A 20,448-nucleotide genomic window follows, 5' to 3' on the forward strand; every position below is an offset into this window, starting at 1 on the left:
TATTATGTTTAACTATTTAGTTAAAAACAAGTTTTCCCCAGTAATCTATCCAAGAATATGATTGAAAATTAAAATTTTATTATTTTGATAAACACAATTACACTGTTTTTTTGCAAAGCGGATTTTATAATTGAAAATCTGTAATAAAGTAAACATGGTAATGTCAAGTAGTAACAAATTTAAAATGTATGTGGAATGAGTTATATGTTGAGGAAATTAAAGTTGAACAAAAAAATAAGAAAAGCATTATTGCTATAATACATACCAAATTTAGTCGCTTAGAAATTTTCTAAATGTAATTACACAAGCTAGTTTATAACACTATAAGTAGGTGTTACGTGTTTCTACATACTTCTTTAGAATAAAATTAATACTTGTAAATGTTTAAACTTCTACCGGCATTTAGTTGTCAAACATAATAAAGTTAAGCTGCTTATAATATCTGATTTGAGTAGAACTTATGTCTACAATTTACCAAAAACTACGTCTCGTCAAACTTAAATGTAAAGTCTGCTTTGTAAAATGCTTTAAAAATTTTACTTCAAATATTATAATGATAGTAGTTTTTACTAACATAACTTATAAATTATAATTCATTAATAAATCGTTGTTTAATTATTAGCAAACGATATTGCTAATTCATCCAGCTGACTGCATAGAAATGTTAATTTAATTACTTTCTTAAACGTTAGTTAGTGTGTTTTTGTTTAATGATGTTTAATAACGAAAGTACATTTGCTAAATTTTTTAATAAAACATAATATTTACGAAAAGAACGTAAAGCCATAACTATTGCAGTTTACAATTTAGCACGTTAAAGTTATGTTTTAGCTTTTTAATAAGTTAAGTTCAAACAAAACAAAAATTAATAACTAGAATTGTATTTGATTTAATTAGATTATTACAATTTTAGAAAATTATTAAAAAACATTAAGTAGGATAATTAAATTACAGAATTACAGCAATCCAACAATTTTAACATTCATATTTATTACTTATCGGTTGGTAACTAGAACCTGTCGCCCATCCTTAATTAACACGTTTGATAGACGTATGCATAACGATTACGAGTTAACGTGTAATTAAGTCTTGAGTGAATAATTTGTTTGTAACAAGTTCCGAGAACACAACGTTTATAACTACAACTGTTATTAAGATTACTTTATCTTTTGAATAAGGAATTGCTCAAATGTAGTTGATACAATTTTACCTAGACTTAATTTACCTAACAAGGACTAACTTTCTTGATAACATATTTAAAAGTTCTATTTCAACGGTATTAAAAATAATTTAAGCTGTTGAAATCTTTTTAATTTGTCGTTTGAACTATATTTAAGAATACATGTTTCTTAAGTTAAGCCAGTTAGTTTTGAAATCAAATCTAAAATATTCAAGTAAAGCACAAAATAGAGTTTATATTATAACAATTCGAATATGTTTTTTTAAAACTAATCGATTTATTTTTTTTGTTTTAGTAAAACGGAAAGTTTCAATTACAAAAACCACATTAGTGTCATAAATGAAAATATTTACTTTATTTACTTCCTTATCATCAAACAAAAAATACATGACAGTCATTACCACTAAATTAATTTTTAACAGCCTTTTACATAAAAGTAAACAGATAAAACAAACAGTAGCAAAGCATTTTGTTTTTAATGTTTACATAATCATTATTTATCGAATTTGACTCATTTTTATGACTTATTATTATAAATATTTTAAAGTTTAAATTAAAAAATCTGCATTATAAAAAAAACACAAAACATCTTTTATTGAAAAGTTAAATATTTCTTTGAAAGACTTTTCGAAAAACCTAAAGTTTAAGTTATAAAGAATTATAAAAAATGGAAAAAAAAACAAATACACACGTATAAAGTTATTTCAATGAAGTCGAAAAAGTACAAAATAAAATCAAGTAAAGCAAAATTAAAAAGTACAAAAAACATACAGTACGGATAGATAAACAAAATTATATATAACAACTTTATGTTACACTAGTATCAAACTAAATATAAATTTATTTTTAAAATATTTTTTGTTTTTGATTGTATAAGAAAGTTAAAAAAAGTGTTACTTGCATGTTATATTATGAAGGTTGAAAAGGTAAAAAAAAACTGTTGAAACAATATTTTACAAGTCATAGCGTGTTAGTATTAAAACAGTTTGATTTATGTTACTATGAACCCATTCTGTATTTTCTTTAATAGTAAAAAGTATGCATGCAAACATTATTATTAACTTGTTTAGTGGAAAACGAAAGATAAAGAAACGATATTTTAATTTATGGTGTGTTGGTATCAAACCAGTTAGATATTTCATCGATGTTACTGTCAACCCACTGTATGTTTTCCTTGATCGCGTTGATGCAGGTAGCTCTTCCTGATTCTCCGGCACCTGCTTCCGGATACCTTTCGAAGAAGCTCTCCAACTGTGAAATAATAGTTGAATTTTTTATAACCAGAGTATTATATTGTGTTTTTGAGTTTAGACATTTGGTCATTTTGACCATAACAATACTCAAGAAATTTTTTAACTGTGAATAAGATTATAATGTTTAAAATTCGTAATAACTGGTGGTACTATTTCCTTAAGATAGTTAATATTAGTTAGAGTTTTTTTTTGTTATGACTTTACTTAAACAACGTTTAGTACTGCCAACATACATTTGAGTGTAATACATGCTGTTACTTTGTTTGAAAAGTTGTTTAATATATATATAGTAAAAGTAACATTAACTGTTTGATTTCAAAAAAATGTTTAAATATTAATACCTCCCACAATTGCAGTTCTGTGTTCCATTCATCTGCAATGTAAGGAACGAGCCTTCCAAAACTTCTGTCTGCAATTCCGAATCTGTAAAAAACAAAATTGATTAGTTTCAAAATTTCCAGCAGAAAATCAAATTATGTAAAAAAATAAGTATAGAAATATGTCAAAACTTCTGTCTAAAATTCCTAGCGTGCATTGGTACAGTTTATTGACTTAATTTTCAGCACGATTTTATAGACTCTTCTAAAACAATGAAATCTTATTCTCACCGACCACCTTTGTATTTTAAATTGACTCTTTGCAAATATCGTTACCAGATTAATAAGCTTATAGCATTTAATAGACTACAAAAATTATTTTTTCTTTTAAACTCTAACCGATCAACCATATATTCCCAGTTGAGTTAGGTTCATTTTGAAAAAAAATGTAGTTAATCAAATTACATTGTAACTTATATATTAAGTCATGTATATGTACAGTAATTTGTCAAAACTGTTATTACCGGTCAACCATGTATTCCCAGTTGAGTTGGGTCCATTCCCAGGCCATCCTGTTTCCTACTTGTGTGTAAGATACGTAGTTGATTGCAGTGAAGAAATCCTGAGATTTGATCACCGATTCGTCCTTACATAAATCGAGGAACCTGTAGTGTTTATATTAATAACTTGTAAAACATGTTTGAACTTAATTACAAATAAGCTTTAGATATTTCAAGAAGTCTGTAACACTTTCATGAAGAAAAGTTTATTAAGTGTATTTTATATCTCATAAGAACTTTATTTTTGCGTAGATCGAAAATACTTTAGAAGTAAAATTAGTTCAAATTCAAAATAAAAGTTATTTATTTTAGTGTTGTTTAATTGCTAATTAGTAAAGCTAACCTGGGAGCTAAAAACTGACAAAAATTATAATATTAGAATTTTCATGTTTATGTGTATAGTAAGCTTGCCATTTCTTGTATTTTAGAAATAGTCACTCACTTGTCAATTAATTGAATATCTTCGGTTGAGGTGAGTCCCCTCAATAAGTTGCTTTTCTCGTTAGCGCTCAATTCTACTTTGTATCTGAGAATGCAATTTGTTACTCAACATGTTTAATGAAATATATAAACTTAAGTTTAGTCTTGATTATATTTTTCGTAAAAAATTATATATACAATGATTTTTACTTATTACAATCGAGAGTGTTTTTTGTTCATCTCTAGTTTCAGAATGTAGTTTTATTTTGTTAATGTTAGAATTAATTTTATCATAAAAGTGTAGTAATTTTGGTAAAAAAACAATTATTAAATTTTTATAGTTGAAGCATAACGTACCAAGTATGTACAAAATTTCTAATACATGTAGATAACTTTAAAGCTGTATACACTTTTACCTATCCAGTATTACATTTAATGATTAATTTTATTATAAAGACAGACTATATAAAAAGTTAATAAACTATTTCTACATATATTTATTTACGTATTTTACCTTTCAAGCATAATGTTCCATTCTGCTGGTCCAGTTCCTGAAATTCCGTATCTATATATCAAAGATCTGGTATCTGGAGGAAGGCTATAAAATATAACAAATAACATTAATAACTTTTGTAGGAATATAAGCAATGTATGTTACATTAATTATTGTTTTTGCACACTACAAGTCAGTGCTTAATCTATATTATAGTTTCTCAGTCAATTTTAAATGCATTTTTGGCTAGATTATTTTAATAAACTATTAATATATGTAAAATAACTTTAAATTTAACTTACACATAACTTTGGTCGTCTATCCACTTTTGAAATTCGTCAACCGCATAATCAAGCGAGTCAGTGTTTCCGTATCTTAGTGCTAATGCTTGTATTGTGTAGCGGTTCAATCTAAAACAAAAAAAAAAGTTATGTTAGTGTATATATACTAGTTAAATAGGTTGAAATGTTATGTATGACTTTTTTTGAAGAAGTTTATTAAACAAGTACGGAATCATGGCAATAGTTTCATAAGGTAGCATTTAAAACTTTTAATTTGTACAATAGTAGAACAATCTGCTCAACGCTTTATGACGTAGTATCCGAACAGTACTGATTTTAAAACATGCAACTAATTACAGAACTTTATTCGTAAACAAACTTGAGTTTTTTTGTTTTTTTGACAATAACATATGTACTAAACAAGGTTTGAAAACTATAGTTGATTTCGTAACGAACTAACCACTAACTACATTAAAATACTAATATTCAAATTGTTTTTAATTCTGTTATTAGCTTTTTAGCCTTTTAAAATAATTTCTTACTTTTTTATTTTGAATTTCTTGTGTTTTATCCCAACCCAAATTTTTACTAAAAACAATTCTGTACACAGAACAACTTATTATTTAAAACGATTCATGATTTAGTTTTCGTCATGAGCTTATTGCGTGAATGCCAAAACAATTTTGTATAAAAATTAAATATTATATAAGTTTTTATAAGTTACTTTTCGTTATGACTTCCTTGCGTTGTATCCCATCCCAATATACTAGTCAAATTATTTTACATTTTTATATCAACTATATTAAAATCTTACTTTTCATTATGAGTTCCTTGCGTTGTGTCCCATCCCAATATTTTACATTTTTATATCAATTGCATTAAAATCTTACTTTTCGTTATGAGTTCCTTGCGTTGTGTCCCATCCCAATTCGTCGGCTGCTGGTCTCGTTTTTGCCTCGTAATAAATCTGAAAAGTTAATTTGTAAAATTGAAAATAGTTAACATAAGCTTAAAATACACAAAAGTTAATTGTTTTATATATAATCAATTAACGTTATCATAAATTTGTAATTGATCTAAAAGAATATTGATCATTCTCATTTTTTTGTTTTTATTGAAGTTTGCTTTCTGTTACTTTGAAATTTAAAGAAAAGGTTTAACTTGACTTGAAAGTGGCGTTAATTTGACTAACATACTACTTGTCAGTCAGATATGTTACAAATTGTTCTGACAAAAATTCAAAAACATATTTTAAAGCTTGATAACGTTACATTGTTTACGGGAATATAAGTCATAGAAGTTTAACTTTAAATCAACATTACGTTTGCAGATTAAGTTTTGTGTGAAAAAACATGTTGGTACAATGACGCTAACTTGTAAAATGTACAAACACAACACTGTTTATTCAATTTAATGGTTATTATGTTAATTTTTTGAGTATTTTTCGAAAAATAATGGTCACAGTAAACAATGTGTTCAAGGTTAACTACAAAATATTCAAGTTAAGTGGTGCAGAGCAAAAAATAAAAACTAATATTAAAGCTTACAGAAATAAAGTAATAACATAATTTTTGTTATAATAATAATATGTAAATTCTGGCTACATTTAATTGTTTAGTATGTTTTTTATTAAGACCGTTTATAGGTTGGTTCTAAAAGCTATTTAAAATTAAAGCAATAAACTGTTTTGGTTGATTAGAAAAGGACTAAAACTTAGTGTAGCTCTATTTTGTCACATTTCGAAAAGTGTTTCACTAATTCTACACTATTAACGGTTAATACTCTTTAATTTTTATAATTATACGCCTTGATTGAATCTTTAAATAGCTGAACGTTCAAGTTTCATATATTTTGTTTATTGGACGAAAAAAACTGCTCAAACACTTGGTTCAGGGACCTGGTGTGTGAAAAACCTTCCGGTTATCGAGTCATTCACCAGGATACAGTTTAATGTCATGTCCAGGACATATAAGCTGTCACACTAGCTACGTGTTAGAAACCGAAATGAACAAACTTTAAATTTCTCGTAAAGTTCAGTGTTTCCAGAATTTTCCAGCATCACCCTAATGTAGGAGCTTCCACTACTGAAGGAGTCCCAAGCGTAGTAACTTCTCTCAGCATCCAAATATTTCGTCATGTCCAACGCTTGTGTGTATGTTATCAACTTTGCTCTATAACGAAAAATATTTGATTTATGACTTTTCCTCAGAAAAATGTTCAAAAAATATTTTAAAATCGACCGTACAATAGCTTGAAAATTTTTTTAGCATGAAAACAAAAAACACAACTCAAATGTACTACTTTACATTAATATTTTGTTGTCAACGACGTTCCAAAGATGACAAGCAAAGTGTAAAGTAAGAAGCTTACTAATAACAAAACCTCTAACGTCGAAACACTGAAGGCGTCATCTGATATATTTCATAAAAAATGATGTAGATAATCTAATATAGGAAGTTTTAACAACCATCATTAATTTTGAAATATTAAGTTAAGAATATAAAAATAAACCAACGTTGCGAGATCGAAAGCGTCATCAAGCAGATTCGAACGATCCACTTCGCTGAAAACAGATAAATCAGTTTGCAGTTGTGCGGATATTGTTGCCCACATTGCAGAATCGTACTTCACCCTGTAGTAACCTTTCTGACCTGGATTCAATTTTATCCAGGTTGCTGCCGGTAGCTCCACACCGGCTGTGTAAAAAATATATTTGAAAACAAGTAAAAGATATTGAGATAGAATTACATTTTAAAGCTTAAATTATTTGAAAGCATAGTTATTCTTGTTTACAATGATGTAGGTGGTACATGTACATTAGCTGCGAAATGAAACGATTTTCAAACTGATTCGCTAGTTTTTTTGTTTGTTATAAATTACAACCTACAAATACATGTTTACAAGTTAAATAAAACCTTAACAATGATACGATAGATGCTATGTAAGTTAAATATACACTATCTTACAAAACTTACCATCGTTATTTGTTACAAGCAATTTTTGTACAATTGAGTCGTCACTTGTAATATATGCCTAATTGACTTACAATAAATTTATTAAAAGATAACTAACCTGGTAACTCCACACCGGCTGCGTATAATATTTGAAAACATATAATATGAAAATGTTAAGACAGAATTACATTTTAAAGCTTAAATTACTTGAAAGCATAGTTATTCTTGTTTATAATAATTTAGATGGTATTTGTAAATTAGCTGCGAAATGAAAGGACTTTCAAACTAATTCACTAGTTTTTTTTGTTTGCTTTATATTATAACCCACTAATAAATGTTGACATGTTAAATAAAACCTTAAAAATGAACGATAGATAATATATATCACTATCTTACAAAACTTACCATCGTTATTTAGTATAAGCACTTTTTTTTGCACATTTGAATCGTCACTTGTTATATATGCCTAATTGACTTACAAAAGTTTTATAAAAAGTTATAAAATCTAATAAACCAACCATCATTATTAAGTTCTAGCACTTTAGTTTGTACGGTTGAATCGTCGCTTGTTATATATGTCAGATCGACTTTCCACTTGTAATTCCACATTGTCTCAGGTAAGGTGCTAACATCCACTGTCGAGTCCGTGAGAAATATTTTCTGTTGAAAATGAATAAGGTATCTTGTTACCACTTTACTTATAAGTATTTGTATGTAACTACGTTTTCAGTAATTAACAAATGAAAAGTTTTAACTTGCTGTAAATAGTTTTTATAATTGTTTTTGTTGGTAAGGTATGCAATTCATGTTGCCAACCAGTTTTAGACTTTTCTACTTGTTCACTAAACTACGTTGATCAAAACTTGATATACTTAAGCTACAGCAAAAATTACCAATAGAAAAAATTCATAAAATTGCATCTAGTTAAGCTTTTTTACTTGTAAACAATGATTTGACAATTCGTAACATTTCTGTTCCTCGAATTTTTTAATACACAGTAAAAACAAAATATTTTGCACAATTTTATAAATATATCCTTCTAAAGTTCTGTTTTATTATAAAGCTGAATATAAATAAAACTCGAGTAGCTTGGAATCCAGCAAGTTTATAACCTGATTAACTAATGAGTATTGTAATTTATACATACACTGGAAATATACCAATATTTATACAAAATAGTACCTGAGTAGCTTGGAATCCACCACCGGGTTTAGAAACCACATTAATTACTGGGTATCCTAACTGTTCCAACCACGGCAAATATTCATCTCTTAAGGCTACATCTATACTGTTTGTGTCCATGTACTGTGAATAGTTATATGATTTCGAAATAAACCTTTTTTATTCTGATAATTTTGACCAAAACATGTCGTTGTAAGTGCAAATACATAAATGAAATTAAGCGTTGATGTAAATTCAATCTGACTAAATGTGAAAACTTTATATAAACAGTCCTTACTATTTTAAATTACATAAAGTCAACATGTTTTTATTATTTTAGCCTTATAGTCTTTAAGCTTTTATTTTTGATGATCGATTATTTTAGTTATTTCAAAAAATGATCTTATACAAAACTGAATAATACAAACATTTCACCTAACAGGCCGTAGTAAGTTGACTTTTTGCAAGTAATAAAACATAATAAAACACGATAAAAATGTAACACTAATTGTAACTAAGTAAAACAAAACAATTACTTCTTGCATATCGTCTAACAGATCGTAGTGATTGCAACTTGTAAATTTTCGTTTTTGCAGATAGTACTTAAGAGCTCCAATGAAGACATCGTCTCCCAACGATTGTTGCATCAATCTCAAGAAGCAAGCTCCCTGTTTGGAAAATATTAATATTGTAAAGCAGCGTAAAAATGTTTGTTTTTGTAGTTTTAATAAATTAAGTGTTACAATAAAAAATTATTTTCAAACTTTTTTGTCTAATTTAAAAAGACATACGTTTTGTTTGAACACAAAGTCGATTTTTCATATACTTAATCTTACGTTTTAGTATAACTACCTCATCAAAAAACACTACCAAACTTGGTTTTTATATACAACTTACTCACTTTTGAATACGAGATAGTATCGAACAAAGATGTTATTTCGCTTGGGCTGCTGACTTCAGCCACTATTGGATGCGTGGTTACTGTTGAATCAATTGACAGTACTGGCTGTTCATCGTCAATTATAAAGTGATTCGGCTGTAAAATTAAAATACATCTTAGTTTGTTTCATATAAATACAAGCTGTATGGCTGTGATATATAGAACTGACTATTACAAGTTTTGTGGTTTGGCAGTTTTTTATTTTAATTTTTGCTGAAAAGTACGTCATAATTGATAAGTACTTAAGTCTTTTAAAACTAAAACATTCAGTTGTTCCAAGTTTCATGAACTTTAATAGAAGATATAGTACGAGTTTAAAAATATGAAGTTTTAAATTACAACTAAAAGTATTCTGATTGAAAACATTCCATAAATAATTTTATAAAAGCTTTAAATCACACCAGCAACTAACAATATCCCATGTAGGTTCGTTGGCTTCTTGACCTTCGTATTCAAAGAAAGAAGCGAAACCCTCGTTCAACCAAATATTATCCCACCAATCCATAGTTACCAGGTCTCCAAACCACTAAAAGAAAATAAGAATTTTTATATAAATTTTTCAACACTAATTAAAACCCTTGTCCAACCAAATATATTACCACCAGTCTACAGCTACAAAGTCTGGAAACCACCAAACCATTAAAAATAAACTCTTAGTTTACTAATTTATCAGTTCATTGGTACTAAGTCTAACAAGCAAATGTTTTTTTTATGTATATAAAAAGGAAAAGTTCGTTCAACTAGACACTATCTCATTAGTCCAGTGTAATCAAGTTTCTAAACCACTTTAAATTAAAATGAAAATATTATAAAGTAACTGTATTATATAAAACACTTTTATTTAATTAACTTATGAACAAGCAAATGAACCACAATCATATTATCATACTATTATATCAATATATAATAACAGGGTAACATCTTAAGTATTTTTGAAAGTTTCTTTACAAAATAATTATGTAATTCATAAAATATTTCCTTTGTCCCTCATCAATTATTATTTTAATTGCCTGCTTAACAAGATCGTATGCGACTTGAGCGGTTTCGAGTTATTCTCTTAATAATTTATCTTCTTTCATAATTAGTTCAAGTCCTACAAATTATTGGGTAGTTTAACACTGCTTTTTACCAAGTCTAAACCCTACTGCTCGTACTCTCATAAAGCGTTAATGTACAATATATTGCAGTAAAATAATATCAACCTGATGCACAAGCTCATGGGCGACGACTTGGGCTACTCTTTGCTTTCCTCCAGTCGAAGAGTTTTCCTCGTCATACAGCAAATTAGTCTCCCTGTAAGTTATTATTCAGGTTTAATGATTTGTTAAATACCTGTAAACAATAACTTACTTAGTGTAAGTAATGATTTGTAAACATCATACACATGACGAGTATTTACTTGTAATGTAATTTATACACTTGTATAGTGTAAACTTGTACTGTGTGTAACTAATAGTTACCTGTAAGTGATGAGTCCCCAGTTTTCCATGGCTCCAGTACCAAAATTCGGGATCGCTATCATATCTGCATAAAAGTATACGCTACTGATTTCGAGCATTTCATTTTTGTAGGCCAAAACACTTTTTTTTATTGGAAAAGGTCACCATAATGTATGTTTTGTTTTGACATTAACACTTTTAGTAGACTTGAAAAAACCAGAAAAGCTTTTAAGAAAGCTAAAGTTTAGAATAAGGTAACAAATATATAGATTTGCGAAAAAAGGTCTAATATATTTCTTCATTACCTTGCTTATGAATTTCAAATACAAAAACTCACCCATTTTAGGTAAAGCGAAATCTATATCAAATCTGTTCTCGTAATAGTCAAAAGCTTTTTTCAAAACTTCTAATGAGTAATTTGCCTGACCGGCTGCTATTTGGTACTTTGGAAGGTAAACTCGTAACTGAAAAAATTTACCACATTGAGTAAATACGTTCTTTTGTTTTTTTTTTTGTATAGAATGAGATCTCTTATAAAGTAACAAAAGGTTTATTTTGTTTTTTAGATAGTATCTTTGTGAGTTAAAAATATACACAAATTATAAAACGATAAAGCAACCACCGATATCAGTCGACATCTTTGGTAACTTTTTCAAGACGTAAACGCATAAAACTAAACATAAACAAATAAACATATATCTAACAGGAATGTTGTTTTTATCGCTTCGTTTTTCAAGGTACCCGAACTCTGATACCACAAAACAACCGAGATAAGTTGACATTTTCGGTGATTTGTTAAAAGAAGTTCTTGTCCACCCGTCTCCAATATCCTCCGGGTCCCCCTGTAAAGCATACATTAATTTTTAAGCTTTAGTGTACTAGTGCATTTTTTATAAAAGTAACAAAAATAAAACCCAATGTCTTCTGGTTTTCCCTGTTTGATAAAGAATTTTAACTAATTTGAAAAACGTTAATAAAAAGCTTTAAAACAGATTTTCTTAATTTTATTAAAGATTAATGAAAAGCTAACCATCTGAATGTTTGTTTTTTAAAATCGTTAACATTATGAAACATGTTAACGATTTGTAATTTCCAAAATGAACTACAATAACTCCTTTTTACATAACTCTTAAACACGTAATGCAATAATTTCTTTGAGACATAAAACCTACAATTTAAAGTATAGCAGAAGAGGTGACTATTATATTGTTTCCAAGTTTAGTTTTTTATCCTTTTATGTATTCCGTTGTTTATTCAAACCTTAGTATCCATTTTAGATAGTGCATTGTACTTATTCTAGTAACTTAACGCGTATGTTATTTCACCACATTTATATAAATTCTCAAAATACACCAACCTTAATGTCCATATTGGAGAGTGCATTGTACTTATTCTGATGCTCGATAACTGTTGTGTACTCAACTTTAAGTGCTGGTTCGTCGAAACACGGGTAAGCTTTTCTGGCGTCAGTGGGTTCCATGTCACTTCCAACTATAGATCTAAAATAATAAATTAATTTGTTAGTTGATAGTTATGTTTATGATTAGTTATTTCTCAGATAAATTATAAAACACAAGTTTAAGAGTTACTTGCGACAGTGGAATCCATATCGCTTCCAAATATAGATCTGATAGTAACTTATTTAAGATATTGTATTTAGTTTTATTCTAGGTTAAGCTTAATCAAAATTTTCGTAAACAATGTTTCATTATTTCTTTTTGTGCTCCAAAAGTTATTTGTAAATATCGTTTATATACAATAAGTTAAGACGAGAAATAATTTAAATAACTTTAACGAAATGTTTGATGTAAACTGACTTCATTTCGTTAGATATCGGATCCATGTATGTTGATAGATACAATCCCACTATTTTACCAACCAGGGATCCGGAAAATTCGACACTCACTCTATAGAACTTGTTGTCTGGATGTAAATATTTAGTTAAGTATTACAAAAAATGTAAATAATGATTATAAGTAAAACAATTTTTTTATTGGTTTTATGTTTAATTCTTGGAAGTGAAAACCTAATATTTTTTTATGATGTTGCTTAAGTTTTTGCTTATATCCTAAGTTTCAGTCCTAATACTTTTATTACTATAACTCATGATTTTTTCAGCACATTTTTACTCTAACTTATCGTCTGTTGTGAGTAATAACTATTAGTAACAAGTTTTTATAGTCTTTTATAGAAAACTGCACTTTTTGCCGAACTATTAATTTACAAAAAGTTAAATTTATTAATATTTTATATTAAAACTAGACTGTAATCAACAAGTTTTAAAGTGTTCTTATATTATAAAGTTTTCAAGATGATTTCAAGATGTTTTGTTATTATAAAATACTAATACAAACTTTACTAGCTATTAAAACTATTGTTTGATAAACTGGTAGCGTAACTAAACTTAAAGCTGCTCAAAATTTCTAAAAAATAATTTAATTATGATGTAACTTTACATTTCAACCCGTCAATTTGAAATAACAAATTTCTGCTTAATAATGTAATATTTTACGATTTGTTTATTCAGATGTGTTTTACCGCCAAAAAGCAATAAACTTGATAGCAAACAAAAAGATTGAAGTTCAAAAGCGTTATTAGGTTTAATCTGTTTTATATATTGTTTTTGAAAATATGTTATGTAACAGTTTAGAAAAGTGGTATATAGCAGTATATAAATTTATTGATATTTTTTTGTTTTAATTTTAGAATCTATTTTACGGTAGACGTATATGTGTTACTCATGTTTAATTAGTATACTCAATTAAGCAGATTATTAAAAAAATCAGTTTACATTAAATCGTTTATACTTAATATTAAACAATATTTATTTTTTTCCTGATTACACTAAAAAAAACACCAAAAGAACATAACAAAGCTTTATAATTTACATAAATGTTTTATATAATTTAACCTAAGTAAGTTGTGAAATTCAATTTAGAAAAAAAAAGGATATAAAATTTAGATATAAAATTTAAAAATATAAAAAAAGTTTATACTTTGGAAAACCAGTTAAAAACAACTTATTATTGATAGGTATACCACTACAAAGTTTTTTAAGTCATTTGATGTTAACAGAATAAACTGTATTTTATTAATATTACGTGGTTTAGAAAACAACAGCTTATTATAATTTTCTCCTCTTCATATGTTCTTATTAAAGTAAAAATTCTTGCTGAAACTAATTATGTTTTCACTTCTTAACTATCAAAACTACCAAACACAACTCAAACTTTATTTTTATATTTTTCAGTAGTTTTAAAACTTCTCACTAAAAAAAGATTTTGTTTCAAAGTAAGCTAGTTTTTTATTTACTAGTTAATGTTAAAAACAACTGCGTTTGACTAATATCGGATAAAAACTTACCGTCGTCACTGGTAATAGAAAGATTAGGGGCCTCCAACACCCAGTATTCGTATTCCCCATACCTGAAAACAATAAATCCATAAATAAAAAATACCAAACCTTCCAAACCACATAGTGACGTCATTACGCGCTGTCACCTAGTGCTTTATACCTAATTTACGCCTTACACACGTTAAAAAAAATAATTAAATTGATAGAAGTTGTATATTTTAATACTTACATTAAAAATGTATAGAACATCAAAACAGCATATCATAAAAAAAAAATAAAAAAAAGTTGAGGAGCATTTAATAAATAAACAGTATTAATAAAATCATTATTACCTAAACTCCCTCGTCTTCTTTACTTCCTCCAAACTTTCTTCCTCACCTGACAATGTAACGAGGTGGATTGAAGTTGATTTTATTTCAACTCCGGCATCAACATGGAACAGTATGTACGGTGTTTCCTATTAAAATATAAAATTAAGACTTTGAAGTTTTTTAACTCCAGCGTCAAAATGAGTAATACGTATGTTGTTTTTTGCGGAAAATGTTGAAGTTATTTCAACTACGGCGAAAAGTATTCTCTAAGTTTTGAAGAAGCAGTACACATACTAACTGTGTTACTTTTGTCAAACATTGTGGATGCTTAATAACCGTATTAGTAATTTTATATGTACTTTTGATTTTAAGATGTATAAATTGCTCAAGTTATGTAAAAGTTCGTATTGCTTATAAATTGTAGACTAAAAAGAGATTATTTAGCTATATTAAATAAAAGCAGCTCTGACAGCTTTGTTTTATTTTAACTTAGCTAAGATAACCAATCTAACACCATAAATTATTTTACTACAGAATAAATACTTTATGGTGAAAGTATTAAAAACATATAGTTAAAAGTAAATAGAATCCCTTATATGTTTTAAATCTAGTAATTTAATTCTTTAATTCGTTTCAACTAAAAAAGTTTTTTAATTATTTAAACTAATATAAAAACAAATACCCAGTATATTTTTACATTTTCAAACAAACCTCATTAACTTCAACGTCCATAACATTTGAACCCGTGTAACTTTCAGTGTCCACATTGGGCCTCAGTGTCAGGGCATAGTGGAACGGGACCACGTTTTTCGGTAGCCTGAACGTTGTCCATGGACCGTCACCTGTGACAACAAAAAGTTTGAAATAACAGAACAAATTATAAAAACTGAGTCAGAAAATAATAGCATTTTTTTTTGTTTACGTAAATAACTTTGATGTTTCATCTAGTAAAAAACAAGCTATTCAACTTATAATTACATTTAGTCGTTATTTGACTAATTTAAATAATAATTTAAAAAGACTAATCAGTTTTTTTGTTACTAGTATAACTAGTATACAGTTTTTACCAGTTTTTTAAATAAAATTTTATGTACAATAAAAACATCATAGAGCATACCTTGAGGTTTTTCAGTTGTTGTAGTAACTGGTTTAACTGTTGTCGGTTTGCTATCTGGTATTACTGTTAAAATTTATAATATTCATAAAGTGAATTTACGAGATATTTGTGAATGCGTTTGTAATTCCTCAAACAAATCAAACAAATTGGACATATTTTAATTTAGCTAAAAGCTATATTTTAAATAAATCTTGTTATAAAAGCAGTAACTCTAATTAAATAACTTGTATTTACAACAAAGCAGGTTTGATAAATATAGTTCTACCTTCGCAATCGTCCTTGTTTGAAAGTCCAACACCCAGACCTACTCCTAAACCAGCGCTAATAAGTAGACTGCATAAAACCCAGACTTTCCAACTCTGAAAATTATATATGTATATATAATGTTTAATTAAACTGGTTCTAACAAAAAGTGAGCATAATACCCAGAATTTCTAACTCTGAAAGTTGTATTTACACTTTAATTAATAATTGTTAATAAGTTTTCAGCCTGAAACTAAATTTTCTAGCTCTTAAATAATATAAACGATTTAAACATCGTTTAGTAGAAGCGAGTATAAAAGTCTCACTTTTGAATAGTTCAGACAAAAAGTCAAAACATTCAAATAATCAAACAGAATAGTGCTAAAAGGATAAACTTTTTGTTTTTATAACACGAATATGATATTAAAACAAGTAAAAAAAATAAAAACTTCTGGCTTTAACTTAAAACAGTTTGAAAAACTCATAAAGCTTAATTTGCTTAGATGAAAATAACTTTAATAAACATTTTTTATGTTATTAAAAACTTTTGTATTTTTCTTATTATAAAGTAAATAGGTATTTTAAAGCAAGTAGAAAAATGATAATTTAAACTTATATGTACATTATTTATATATAACTATAAATAGTTAACCTCACATCCGGACTTTTTATGTCTTTCTTCAAAATTTAGTTCGTTATCCATATAAAAGTGTTTTATAAATCTAATCTGAAAGAATATTTAAATTAAACCGTTTGTTTTCGTTGTCATTCTATATGAATTTGCCGTTTATCTCTTGAAAGCGTTTTTAAAAAGACGAAAGTGAAATAAAAAGCGTTTATTTGTTCAGGTCAAAGAGAGTAGAAGTAATACTGTTATATTACAATAATTTTGTGCCTATCTTTAAGAATATTGGTTATAGAAGACTATTATAACTAAAAACTAGTTTTGTGCTAGTTTAATTAAATATATATATAGTTTTCAGACTATTATAGTCATTATAATAAATTTTCTTTTAAACGACTCTGATATTAAAAAATAAACGTCAGTTATTGGAAATAATCAAAAGAAAACTACAAGTTTTTTTTAAACACAAAATATAATCAACAAAAAAATATATTTCTAATCTAAATAAAAGTAGTTGTAGAGGATAATCTGTATATGATACTATTTTTAAACAAAAACAGTTATCAACTTTAGTTGATTTAATTGTTTTTATTCAACTCAGAAAAAAACAGTTTCAAGCTAATAAGTTGAAAACAAAAACAGAAACACTGAAGAACACTTATTTGTAAAACAAAACAAAAACAACTTAAACATATCATGTTATCAAATCGCTCTAAAGCGTTTTAGCGCAAAACACATGTGCTTTTAAGAATGTAACTGAACAAAATAAAATCACAAAAATAAAAAACATTCACTTAATTTCCCATACGCATTCGAGTTAAGCGTTCGCCGAACGAAAACAATTTTTATTATTTTTGCTGCGTGTAACCTGTTTAAATGCAAAACCTCTTTTGTTTTTTCACTTCAAAGGGATGTTTGCGCATTTTGTTTTGTGATTTATCATTCACGCGACAACCGGAATCGGGTAATTATTTACCAGATTGTAAACATTTGTGCTACATGTTTGTTTTATTTTTTGTTGTTTGCTTTCGCATGTTGTTTCTTTGAACTAGGGGTTTAATGTTTAATTCTGATTTTGTACGATGTACATAGTCAACTAAGCTTTGTTTCTATGCCATGCTCAAGTATTTATCTAAAGTATTTTACCATAAAGTATTTCATTATTGAAAAAATAAATTCATAATTAATTAAAAAAATTCGTAAACTTGAAAACTTTTAGAATTAAACGTTTTGATGAAACTTGAAAATAATTTTTATAATTTAAATTTTTAGTCGGAATCGGGTAATTATTTACCAGATTGTAAACATTGTTTGATTGATTTGTTTAAATTTTTGATTTATGTGTAAATTGGGTATTTGGGTGATTTTATCTTAATCTTCGTGCTTTTTTTGTTTTAAGTGTTTATAACCTAGTTTTTGATGAATCGGTTGTTTTCGTTGACCTTAAACCTAAATGAACTTGATATAACAAAACTCCAAGTACTACAATTACAGTTGTTTACAATTAAGAGTTTAAAAGAAATAAACAAAAAATCAAATTTATAAATTGCGTAAACTTATTGCGGACTTTGTAGTTAATAACTAAAGTAAATCTTAAAATAAGTGAAAACGTTCAACGTCTTTTGTTAAAAATACAAAACTTTAAACCATTTTAAATATCTATTATCATTAATGTAGTTATAACTTAGAAAACGTTATTTTAAAAAAAATATCTTTTATAAATAATATCCTTGTTTTTTTGAAGTTTTATATTTTTATTTAATATTTATACTTTTTGAATTATGAAGAGTGTTTTATGATGTTTTTCAAAATATTCTGGTACGCAATCGATCAAAGTATTTCCACTAATTAATGAATAAAAAAACTTAGAAGTATTTAATAAACATTTAGTAATGTTTGTAATTTACACAAACATGCTTTTAACGATATTAATCTATATAAAACTTTTTAAGGATATAAACCAACGAAAATAAACCTTTTTTCAAAAAGTAAATACAATTATTTAATATTTTGACTATAAATTGCCCTAGTAGCGCATATTTATGACTTGAACTTGGGAAGCGTTGCTAAGTTACACATTAATTTTATGAACTTTACTTGGGTTATTTGTTTTGAATAACAACGTTGTTTAATATAATATTGTTGTTTTCTGTTTTTCGCACAACCTTTGCAGTTGGCTACAGCATGATGGATTAAAAAAAGTTTATAATAAATAGTTTTATTGTATATACTAATACTTTTTAATTGTTTAAATAATTAAAGTTATAATTCAAAACAAAATAGGATATTATCGTAAAAAAAATATTTTGATTTTTAGTTGTATATTGTAAACATGTGATAATTGTTTTCATGTTTTTTTGCTTTGAATTCTGTTTAACTTTTTCTTGGTTTTATGTTGTTAATTGGATTTGTGAGTAACTATTTTCTTGTCATTTATTGATTTTTTAAATACTAAGCATACATAAACCAATTTCTAGATTTATGGTGTTTAAAAAAGTAAATCATTTCTTAAATTTAACAAAGTAGTCATAACTAGTCATATACTCATGTTGGTTTAATGTAATTAAGTTACAATTCCTAACAGTTTGAAAATGCATAAAACAGATCACAAATAAATGATAGGATAAAGGATGTCAATATTGTTAATCATTTTAAACCAGCTCATATTTATGCTAGTGATAATGTGCCAAAATAATTTTATAACATTGTTTACATATAGTTAGTAGCATAAAAAGGGCATACAATATTATTTTACTTTCAAAACATTCGTAACATTCGTAACAATACATTCTATTCAGTTCTCAGTCTGTTATGCGCTTTTGAAACAGTACTGAACTGTATTAATCACTACATTACAGCACTTGTTAGTCATGTGTGGCTGACATGCAAAAATAGATACATTCAGATTTTTTATTTACTTTTGTTTTTTAGTTTCACGTACTTCTCGCGCAGTTTGAAAATATTAAAACATAAAAAAAATAAAAATGTTATTTTGTGCTTACGCGCATTAATAAATATGTATAAGATTTCGCTTGATTGTTTTATGACAAAAGTTTTTTTTATTGTGACTTTTACCGAAGTTGTTTTTATAAGATTGTATTTCTGTAAAATCTATCTTATGAACGCAAAATAACTGCTTAATTAACATTTACATGAATATCAATAATGAATTACAAGATGATAAAGTTTAATTAGGTTTGACTTACATTAATTTAAGGTTAAAAAATAACAAAGTAATCTAGTAGTTATTGATTTACATGATCAATACTAAAATAATGGCATAATACTTACAATAAAGACATGTGTTGTTTAGATTAAGTAAGTTGATTGTTTTGTAAAGCTATTTCTTAAAACTGTTATTTTTGTAAATTAAAAGCTGATTTCTTCTTTAAACTGTTGGTTAGTTTTTGTTTTTCTGTTTTTGACATGTTTTTCAATTTTTTTGGTTATTAAATGTTTCCGACAACTATTTAACTTTATAAACAGGCTAACAGTAAAATAATGATTTTATAAAAAGCCATAACATTTTTCTAAGCTTGTAATTTAATAACAATATTTTGAATATCAAACATAGGTTACTTTTGTTAGCAACTTGCTTTTTGTGTACATTTAAATTAACAACGAAAAGTAAAATATAAGTTTATTAAATTTATTCATTAAAGTTTTGTTTTAACATATTAAAAGTTTCTTTTCAAGCAAAGAGTATGCAATGCCCACGATGAAAATAATTTAAAAGATAAACTTTTTTTACAGCTTAAAAGTTTTCTTTAACAATTCCAAAATAAATATAAGTTACAAAC

At 26.7% G+C, this 20,448-nt stretch overlaps 1 protein-coding gene across 1 annotated transcript; it reads right to left on the reverse strand.

The window, feature by feature from the left end:
• Positions 1–2,284: 2,284 nt before the first annotated feature.
• On the reverse strand, positions 2,285–16,726 carry LOC145841093 (glutamyl aminopeptidase-like). The gene is made up of 26 exons (XM_082948466.1): positions 16,676–16,726; positions 16,046–16,139; positions 15,781–15,843; positions 15,375–15,505; positions 14,683–14,809; positions 12,816–12,927; positions 12,350–12,497; positions 11,703–11,840; positions 11,336–11,462; positions 11,020–11,083; positions 10,762–10,852; positions 9,972–10,085; positions 9,521–9,655; positions 9,156–9,287; positions 8,641–8,763; positions 7,977–8,118; positions 7,577–7,594; positions 7,020–7,200; positions 6,519–6,675; positions 5,395–5,471; positions 4,526–4,633; positions 4,245–4,328; positions 3,753–3,836; positions 3,275–3,415; positions 2,775–2,856; positions 2,285–2,431 (listed from the first exon to the last, which is right to left on the reverse strand). The coding sequence occupies exons 1-26, from the start codon at positions 16,724–16,726 to the stop codon at positions 2,285–2,287; spliced, it is 2,871 nt and encodes a 956-aa protein (XP_082804592.1).
• Positions 16,727–20,448: the final 3,722 nt, after the last annotated feature.

This window comes from Thalia democratica, chromosome 7 (genome assembly GCF_965202585.1).
Source record: "Thalia democratica chromosome 7, ktThaDemo2.hap1.1, whole genome shotgun sequence".
NCBI classification, from domain to species: Eukaryota; Metazoa; Chordata; class Thaliacea; order Salpida; family Salpidae; genus Thalia; species Thalia democratica.

Excerpts from the sequence above, each read along its gene's own strand:
- LOC145841093 (XM_082948466.1), bottom strand. The coding sequence starts at position 16,726 with ATGGATAACGAACTAAATTTTGAAGAAAGACATAAAAAGTCCGGATGT. Across the intron at positions 9,288-9,520 it reads ATACTATCTCGTATTCAAAA|GGAGCTTGCTTCTTGAGATT; the intron begins GTGAGTAAGTTG and ends TTTTCCAAACAG. Across the intron at positions 8,119-8,640 it reads GTGGATTCCAAGCTACTCAG|AAAATATTTCTCACGGACTC; the intron begins GTACTATTTTGT and ends CATTTTCAACAG.